Source organism: Gymnoscopelus braueri, assembly GCF_963280865.1.
Source record: "Gymnoscopelus braueri genome assembly, chromosome: 11".
NCBI classification, from domain to species: Eukaryota; Metazoa; Chordata; class Actinopteri; order Myctophiformes; family Myctophidae; genus Gymnoscopelus; species Gymnoscopelus braueri.
In genome coordinates, this window is record NC_137613.1 from 22,704,619 (window position 1) to 22,715,227 (window position 10,609).

At 40.8% G+C, this 10,609-nt stretch overlaps 1 protein-coding gene across 2 annotated transcripts in view; it reads left to right on the top strand.

Moving 5' to 3' along the window:
• The window catches only part of LOC308095865 (ephrin-A3-like), an 82,235-nt gene extending 71,848 nt beyond the window's left edge, over positions 1-10,387 (top strand). For both annotated transcript variants that reach the window (XM_080442993.1, XM_080442994.1), the window contains one exon: positions 10,073-10,387. In XM_080442993.1, the coding sequence (XP_080299119.1) occupies positions 10,073-10,191 (119 nt within the window). In that variant the 3' untranslated portion in view covers positions 10,192-10,387. The remainder of the gene's footprint in view (positions 1-10,072) is intronic.
• The last annotated feature ends 222 nt before the right edge of the window (positions 10,388-10,609 follow it).

A 10,609-nucleotide genomic window follows, 5' to 3' on the forward strand; every position in this document is an offset into this window, starting at 1 on the left:
TTCTTACATTCTGACTTCAGCATTAATCTAAGAAGATAACAATTCTACCAGTTTAAATAAGATGTATTTAAATACACTGGGCTTTCACGCTAAGCCGCCTCGCTCCTGACCGTGAAATGGAGTAATAGAATTCCGTAGCTCACCACTTGTGATGCAATAAAGGCATATGGTATTTGCGGTATGCTCGGCGCAGTTGTTGTTCTCTTGGCCTTTTCATAAAATGTCATCTCGTACAAGAAATGTTCATGGGAGGATGACTTTGAAGATACCATGCAAACAGAAGCTACAAATTACAGGGATGGCTGTTTTTCATCTTTCTTGGTATCCATATGCAGATGGGTTCTTTGATAGAACTTCTTTGATAGAATTTCACCTTTTTAGAATAAATCAAAATGCGGCACTATATTAAATACAATTTCAGTTTTGGTAGCACTTCACGCGAACGTCCTACTTCCTTGTATCCCCTTTTTGTTTAAGAATTAATAACATGATGAACCACATTATTTACAGAGGGCCATTGGAAATTTTGTATTTGCCAAGACAGACGTACACATAGATTGCAATTCATTTCATGTTTTTCTTTCGTGACGTGAGACACGTGCATGTACTGTACTGTAGGTATAGAGCTGGCCAGTATGTTGCAATGTGCCGTGCTGCACCTCAGCACAGTGTTTCTCTGTGCCCTGATACACATCAAGCCTCAGGGGTTAGTGAGCAGACAACATGTTTGTTTGTGGTGTGTCAATCAGCATGTTCAGGTTTCAGTACCCAGCATTGGCGGGATAACGTGTGGGTCAAATAACCTTTCTGGGTTATTGTGTGGGTGACATAGGCACTCTCCCTCCCTCCCTCCCTCCCTCCCTCCCTCTCTCCCTCGCACACAAGCGGACAAACCCACAACTTGAACTTTACATAGTTGGAGTTGGAAGTTTGAATCGAAAATAAATATTTCTTGTAGTATAGTTTATAGATTGATTAATTGATTGATTGATTGAATACCTTATTAACAAATAGCAAACAGTACAGCAAGTACAATTACGCAAGCAATGCTAAAAGGATAACACAAAAGCCCTGAGGGCTTGTTTCCATCGTGGTCCTATGTATTCAATTCAATTGTACGCTGTCCATGCCGCGGGCGTCTCTCACTCTAGTGAAGTAGTTTGACAGACACATCCCCTGAGTATCTTCAAGACAAGGCCCATTGCGTCCTTAATCACTGCCCAACACAACAACTCACGATGGCGCAGGCAAGTTAGTTACTCTAAATAACAGGCAGGCAGGAGGGAGCTGATTAGGATGAAAAGACATACTGTTCTTTGCTTCATTTTCGACTCTAATTACTAACAGTTTGGAAAAAGTGTATCCAAAATCTTGTTTTTATCCAGCCTCTCTTGTGTTCTTCTCACCAGTTTCAAATCAGTTGAAATGTCTGACTTCTGGGAGATGCTAGTCTCAATAAATACTAGCGCTCACACATCAAATAAAGTAGTACCGTCTGAATACCAGCACCCACAGATCAAATAGAGTACCGGTAGTACCGTCTGAATACCAGCACCCATAGATCAAATAGAGTAGTACCGTCTGAATACCAGCACACACTCCAACAGAGTAGTACTGCCTGAATACCAGCACACACTCATCAAACAGAGTAGTAACGCCTGTATACCAGCACACACTCAACAGAGTAGTACCATCAGATTTTTTTTAAAAGTTTGCCAGTTTAGGTGAAACTTATTCAGCTTACATACCATACTTTCTCAATAGAATGTGCTTGCAGTTGCAGGTGAAACGTGTAGCTACGAGTAGTAGTAAGTGAACTAAGGCTGCAACAAAGAATTGATTAATCGATTTAAAATCGATTACATATATATATATATTTTTAATGTAGATCTACTTGATTGGCAGTGAACGGTTGTATTTGCATTAACGTAGATCTACGGGATTGGCAGGGAATGTGTTAAGTTTTTCTAATATTTTTATCATTTTGGACAAAATAGCCAATTTTACGAGGTGCCCAGATGTCCCTTGTGCCCACCTATCCTATATCCATTTAAAAGAGTGCGGTTACCCTTTAGCCTAAAATGTTTTTTAATCAAATCAAGCAGTCAGAAGAAGATAAAAGGTACCATAAGGTGGCTTTTATTTATTTTGATATGTATTTTATGGGTAGTAGCTTAATCAGCAGCTGGGCAAAATTGTATAACATGTACTTTTTAATTAATTATTCATCTGTATTGTCTTTATTGTTAGATAAAACATGCTTAATACAGCCTAAAATTATAAGGTAATTGCTAAATAAGTGCAATAATCCGATTAATCGATTAATCGTTAAAATAATCGACCGATTCTTCTATTATGGAATTAATCGTTAGTTGCAGCCTTAAAGTGAACACAGACAACATTTAAAAGAGTGGACAAAATGCCCTGCCCTGCAAAAGTTTTACAGAATTTAACAGTGACCGTATTCTGTCAGCAAAACATTTTAATAAAGCAAGACATGGGGATATATTAAGACATGCATCTGGCACATGTTTACATATACTGTACATACATGGTATACAATAAAAAATCAGTACTGATCAGTGTTCAATTGAACACTTGAACTGATATCAAAACCTGCAGGTAATTTTTGCACATTTCTGCCATTGTTATTGATAGCCGTTCAGGTGTGAACGATGAGATTAGTTCAATCTTGTAGAGCATGTAAATCCAAACAATTTTGTATTCCTTTCCAACAAAACTCTCCAATTTGGCATTTCCAAATGCCAATTGCAATGAGAAAATGTCAATCAAGTTGACAAATTAAATGAGGCAGGGGAGAAGGGCTGTGTGCAGGTCACTTGGTAGCCCTGAATTGACCCATAGGTTTCACACTTGATGTTTCAATATATGTTTTCTACGTGAACCGTGTAGTCCTGATGAAACGTGAACATGTATTCCTTCATTGGGGTATACAGGGTTAAAAAAGAGGGGTTTCTTAACCATGTAAGCCCTATATATTTCTTTCTCACAATGCGTTGCATCATGTTGTGAGTTTGTCGATCTGCTATTTTCATAATTTGGGAATAAAAAGAAAATGTCACTTTGTTGAAAATTTAAATTTTATATTAAACAATATAAAACATATAAGACAGATGTCTAAAAAATGTCTCAATATGATCATGTGCAAATCAATATTCATTATACCGATAGGCAACCTTACTTATTAGTCAATGTAGGTCTTATGTTCATCAAGCATCTACAGGAAGTCCAGGTTTTTTCCTTTGAATGTGATTGCAAATGTGTGCGAGAGAGAGAGAGAGAGAGAGAGAGATTTACAGGTATTATACTATATGTTATACTGTACACATGTACAAATGTACATAGAAATCTATTGTCCATAAAGCATATTGACTTACTGTACACGCAAACACATTCTACTCACATACACAGTTGACCCCCGCCAAATCCATAAGGTCAAGACAGGTCTGGCCAGGAATGAAAAAACAATGTTTACATAGAGAGAGAAGACACCTTAGCCAGCCAGTCAATAATGTACAGCTGACAACTTACATAGACCCCCCCCCCCCCCCCCCCCCCAACCACAATAGTCTATCTCACCCTCCACCTTTAGACAGCCAAAGACCTCTTGGGTAGACTCATCATGTCCGCTCCTATCTGAGAACTGTACACTGTCCATGCCGGAAGCTAAGGAAAGACCGAGAGAGAGAGAGAGAAAGACAGAGAGAAAGAGAGAGAGAGAGAAGGCCCTTGAGCAGAGAGAGAGAAGGTCCTTGAGCCATCACCAGCACACAGAGAGATAGAGAGATGGGCCAGCAGTGGTGGAAAGTATTTAAGTACATTTACTTAAGTACTGTACTTAAGTAAAATGTTGAGGTATTTGTACTTTACTTGAGTATTTCCCATTTCCAATACTTTTACTTATACTCCACTACATCTCAGAGGCAAATATTGTACTTTTACTCCACTACAATTATTTGAAAACTTTAGTTACTACTACTAGTTACTTTTCAGATATAAATTATTATATTATAAAACACACATTAACCACTTTAGCCCTATTTTATACCTAGGCTATTTGAAAATAGCCGATCTACAAGCTCACAATCGCGACGCGTTGTGAGCTTGTAGAACTGCTATTTTCAAACATTTTAGTACTTTTACTTTTGGTACTTCAAGTGCATTTTGATACCAATATAATTCTGGACTACTTGTACCAGAGTACTTCTACATTGCAGTATTGATACTTTTACTTAAGTCAAACATTTGAGTACTTTTTCCACCACTGCCTTCAGAGAGATAGGGAGATGGGCCAGAGAGGGGTATGTGAAGATTGAAATGCAAAGGGATAAAAGCCATTGCGAGGAGGCCGACAGGGAGGGAGGAGAAATGGTGAGAGCTAGGTTAGGTGTGGGATAGAGATCGAAAGGAGAGCGATGGAAGAGTGTTAAAAACAAAGTTGAGCGAGTGAAAGAGAAAATGCTAAGAAAAAGTAAATGAAATAAAGCAGTTTGGATTAAGCGATCATAAAGGGGAAGAGAGATATAAGGATGAAGGGAGAGAGGGGGAAGATAAAGCAGACAGGCTCAGTGGTGGGCGAGCATCCTCAGCTTAAACAGAAGGAGAATGTATTGAAAGAAAACAAATCATAGGATAGCCTAAGGCCGTATGATGGTCTCTGCAGAATACATCTGAAGCCAGTACACACAAACAAGCGCACACACACACACACACACACACACACACACACACACACACCCCCACACACACACACACACACACACACACACACACACACACACACACACACACACACACACACACACACACGCGCACACACAAACCCTGCTGGCCTTCACTCTCACCTGGTCTACACAGACAGACATGCTCGGCCTTGAAATTCTGTCCTGCGTTTGTTGTGTTTTGTGTTCCCTACAGTGGTGTTATCCTGTTTGGATCAAAGGATCGTCTTCCTGTCTGGAGAATCAAACTCAGATGATACTGTATACATACACAATAAAGGCATGATTAAGCTGCGGACGCGTACATACACTGTAATTCTCTTCATACTACAATATATAGCTGTCTCGCAGTTGCAGATATTTCCACTTCTGCCTGCCCTGCACTCACTTTCATCTCTTCCCAGAGTAACGGGGATTTATTTCCAAGAATTTAAGCACATTGGGTTGTCTTTATAGGCTTTTAATGACGACTTATAAAGATGCGGATTCTAGCGATGGATCTCTTCCCTAGGACCCCAATGGAAACAAGGCCGCAAGGACTTTTTTGGTGTTATAATTTTAGACTAAGTGTTTGACTGTACTCGTGCTGTTTTACATTTCTGTCTAATAAAATATTCAATCAATCAATCAAATCACACAGCCTCTTCTGAAACAGAGGGACCGTATCTATTTTAGCAATTGAAGTCTGTATCGTGCATAAAGATATTTTCATTGAACAGATTTGGTGTGGAGGGAAAAAAGGAGGGGGCCAACTTAAGTACAGACCCCTAGTTAGAACCCCAGTCAACGAAGTACTGTATAGTATAGGCCAGGGTTTAAATGGTTAATTTCAAGACATGCATTGCATTAAGTATACATTGTGATAGAGAATGTGTTGTTGGGGATCGCCGGTTTGTATAATTCTTCTTGCTTATCAGGAAGGCCGCATATCTCACAATACAGTTTTAATATAAAATATTGAGCCTTGACTTTATGGTCAAGGCTCAGAGATTACTTTACTCTTATACTGTAATAGGCCATAACAGAGTCCAAACCTTTTGACATGGAAGGGCACACATTGAAACATAACGTGGGTGGTGGTGGTTGACTGCGTGGCAGAAAATACATTTGGACATCGATTATTGTCTCCGCCAGGCCGAAGTAATGGCCGAGACTATGTTTTGCACAGTCCGTCCGTCCGTCTGTCCGTGTGTGTGAAACTACTTTATCACAGAACAATGTTCCTCTGAGTTGTTCTGAAATGTTGAGACAAAAAGGAAAAATGCCAGAGCAGAACCTCTGCCCCAAATTTTATAGCGCCACAAGGAGGACGATTTTTGCAGAACAAATGTTTTGACAGCACTCCTACAGTTGAGGAACAAATGCCACCCTTTTAACATTGTCCTATTATAGCGCCACCAGGAGGCCGATTTTTGCAAAACTCCCACACATTTTCTGCAAACATCACGCAAATCGGTACACATTATCTCTATAGTCATGGGATCAAGACCGATCCGTCCGATTTTTCATATTCCATCCTGATTGGCGAATTCCGTACATTGCTGGCCCACAATAACCTACCTGACCTGGCAGAGACCTGTGCCCGAGGAGCACTTTTTCTAGTTTACACAAGTAGCAAGTTGGTGTTCAATTATAATGACAATGCAGAGTATTGCATTCAAATAAAACGCAACACAATAGTTACCCACTCTCTAGATTCACATGGACATATTTGGCCGCAGGGCCCTGCTGTACGCCAGACATCGGTAGTCTGCAGTCTTTTACTCTGCCTTCACTTGGAGCACAGGTCCCTTGTGTTTACCAAGTTATGACTTTTTGACATGGGGGGGTCAAAGGGCAGAATGTAACGTGGGTGGTGAACTGTGGACCAGAACATGTAGCATAAGTTTATTTTTCTTACATCATTACATCTATTGATATAGGTTGTAATAGACCAGTGGTTCCCAACCGTTTCTGAATCAGGGCCCATGCTTGAAAATCTTGAAAATGTTTGTGGCCCACCCGTCAGATGGGTGGGCCATGCGCATTTTCAGACCATATTTATTTTAATGATCAATGAAAACTAATTTTTCAAAATTTTAAATAACAAATACCATGACATATATATATATTTTGTCATTTTCTTTATGTGAATGTTATAGCAATAACATCTTCGTGTTTTGCCAATTATTTGGGGGCCCACTTGCAATAACCTCACGGCCCACCAGCGGGCCCCGGCCCACAGGTTGAGTATCGCTGTAACAGACGACTCTTGACCTATAATGAATGACAACGCGTCATCATATAATAATTGATTATCGTGTGACTCCCTGAAATGGGTAAAACAAGACGGGCAAGCTGCAGCATCCCCGTGACTCTAGTCTTGTTTACCAGCTGAGTTTGTCCTGATGTGTCACCGTGCGGATGCCAGGGTTGAGTGTCACCGTCAGCCACCCAGACATTTCTCTGTGGCTAAGAATAGTGTTGATGTGGACAGGGAGGGAGTCAGACATGTGACGGGGACAAACCGGTCCGGTCGCGTGCCGCCTTCTCTTTCGGAGATGTCAACTGCAGAATTCTGAACATTTCCCTGTCTGAGAATTCATCTGTTGACACCTTTTGTTGTCTGTACCCGATGTTTTTCATCGCCTGTCGCTGTTTTTAGTACCGTAGGTCTTGGCTTTGACATCGTTGTGTCGCTGAATGTTTTTCAAACTCTTGCCGAGGTTTGTCCCGCTGCTGTAGTTTTTTTTAAACATCTGTATCTCATTCGTCTTGAGGTTTCCCTGTAGGTCCATTCTTAACATTTGCCAAAGAAATTGTGCATTTCTTGAAACAATGTGTACAAACAGCACCATACAATGGATTACTTGCAAAAGTCCAGAACTTGCTCAAACTCTAGTAATTATTTTCTGATGTAAACTATGAAAAGGCTTTTATGACAATGAATGAAGGCAAGGCCACACTTCTTCTTTATGGCATATACAGTATCAATGTCATCAGTACAAAGTTACACAATACTGTGTGTGGGAGATTGGACAGGATTCACATTTTATTGTTTGTACAGTCATTTGTCGACAGACCATGTCATTGCAATACAGAAAATAAAAATAGAAGACTGCAAAGGAAAACAAGATGAGGTCTAATAAAAGGCAGGGCTTTCCTGTGCAATCTGTAGCCATCTATAGCAAGTTACTAGGTATGCACTTTGTAATATAACCTCAGTCTTGCACAATATGGAGTTGGGGACATACATACTGGCCTCCAAGTACAGCTCCAGACTGGACATAGTCTTGAGGGATGGTGGATCTTAGATGAAAAGTTCTCAGACACACACACGCACACACACATACACACACAAAAACGGTGTGTTTAAAAAATATTCAGGGATTGAGTTCGTTGGCTTGCTGGCGGCATGCACAAGAAATCCGGTGCTGATCAATGTAGTGGTTTGCAAGATTAACCTCAGAGAATAATTTGTACTTTTGCTGTCTGGGAATTCATTTGTTGCACGTTTGTTGTCTCTACCTGATGTTTTTCATCACCTGTCGCTGTTTTTAGTACTGCTGGTCTGGCTTTGACATCATTGTGGCGTGTTATGTCACGCCGTACAAATACAACATTAGAAACATAGGAAACACCCCTGAGGCAGAACTGTACATGTAGTGCTGTAGGGCATTTACAGTGCAGTTCCACACCTCCTGACAATCCTGTCTGTTAGGCCACTGATTCTTATCCACATCACAACAGATATATATTCCCTTCATTAAGAAAGTAAAGATTCAGCTGAGAGCAATTTATCAATTCAGGAATCATAAAAAAATGAAAGAAATGTACTGAAAATATACGTGACAACTGGTTCAACCATTTCGCATGTAATGACTTATGCAACGAATGAATGCCTAAGACAGACAAATGTGGGAAACATCTGACAATTGTACATAATCATTTGCATGAATGTGTCAAACACGTTTGTAATTTGATCAAAAGTATGAGAAATTGCTTTTATGATGTGCCCAAATGACTAGTTGATGTGGAGGGTGATCAAGTAGTTCATCATTTCCATTTTGATCTGATAAATTTACCAAAGTAACTTAGAAAAATGTAAAAAGAAAAAGAAGTCCCAATTAACTTGTCTCTTCATCATATCATGGCTTCATGATTGAAGTGTGTATGTTGAGCATGTGGTATCTTCCATCGAGATCTGCCTAGTCAGTCCATTTCATGGAAAAGCTGGTTTCCTGAATATCGTTTCAGGTACTGTAGTATCCCAGCAACTAGGATGCAGCACTGCTCAGCTTAACCACTTGAACCCCAGCATCCCTATTCTGGGCAGATTGTTCTGCAGAAATAACCAAAGTACATTTCCGGTGTGTGACACCGGCATGCTACTAAGTATAATTCCGGATTTTGTGCCTTGTAGCTGTTATTTAGCAATTTTTTGTCAAACGCCCTTTTCTGCAATCCACACAATCTTGCTCACCCCAGAGCTTTAAAATCCCCCTTTAAGGTTTGTCTCTTTCATCGACCTCCATCTCCTCACGGCCAAGATGTTTTGAACAGGTGAAATCAATGAGGGCTTATAGCTTTCCCCTGGATACACTAAGTTGTTCTTTTCATGGAAGGACCCAAGTGTTTTTACACACTGCATATCTAATGTTTTATGCACAAGCAGTACTGCACAAGCCAGCATCTTCCCAGAAAACATGGTGGATCTGCAATCAGCACCATGCAGCACAACGCAGCTTGCTGTAGTCTAAGTGCGAAACAGCCATTATGATACGACAGGAAGCATCGCATGGACGCATAATGACACATGAGCACAATCCACATTGGAGACATTTTACTGAATATTACAAAACGCGCTCTCCCCTGGTTTTTCTCCCTCTCCTCTCTCCTCCGGCTAATGTTCCATTGTGTCTAATCAATGGTGAAGCCATAGTAATTTGGTTTGATTGAAACCCCCTGTAGGATAAAAACAGAATCATTAGAGTGTGAAAAAGGGGCACAGATGAAAAAAAAACAACAACCGAACAGACGGCCATCGCCACAAAGTGCCTTTAATTCTGCATCCTGTGGGGGAAACGTCCGCATGAAGTAGTTATGATGGTAATTGGTGGCTTGTTGATAATTGCATCATGGCTTTTTTCTCAGCATGTAAAAGCGTCATTTGCATGCATCATACATCGCCTTCAGATTGATGAATTAATAATGAAATTCAATGGTTTGTTTCTCTGTCTCTCACACGCACACACCTACGCATTCAAACGCACTCTGTCGCCTTTTCGTTGTCTCTCATTTTCTCTTCTCTTCCTCTCATTTTCCCTCTCTGTCTCTGTGTCTCTTTGCAGACGAATTTAACCCAGAAGTTCCCAAACTGGAGAAAAGTGTCAGTGGCAGCAGCCCGTCGCGTGACCGCCTTATCCTCACTGTGGCGATGCTGCTCATGTCTGCTCTCCTGTTGTCCTAGCGACTGTCGCCGGGAATGACGCTTCCCGCATAGCTGGACCACCTTCGTCCAAAGGGCTTCATATCCAACGACCGTGAGTCTTCGATCTAGAAATGAGCGGGAACAAAGGAAACTACCGATCAGAAATACAAACTGAAACCCTATCAAATCAATATCAACAAAAAACAAACACACATACACACACACACAAAAATTGGACTAACTTTACCCGAAAGCTCGAAAAAAGGAGGGGCCTTTTAGCAAATACACTTAACACTGACATTTATGGACACTTCCCAATGAATACCATCGCTTTTCATGTAGGTTTATGCACCACAACGTGAAGAGCCCCAACCACTGTTCAGAAAATACATCACACACACCATACAGCGCTGCTGTCGCCCCTGGCAGCCGAGAGGCAAGGCTGTCACACGCTCTG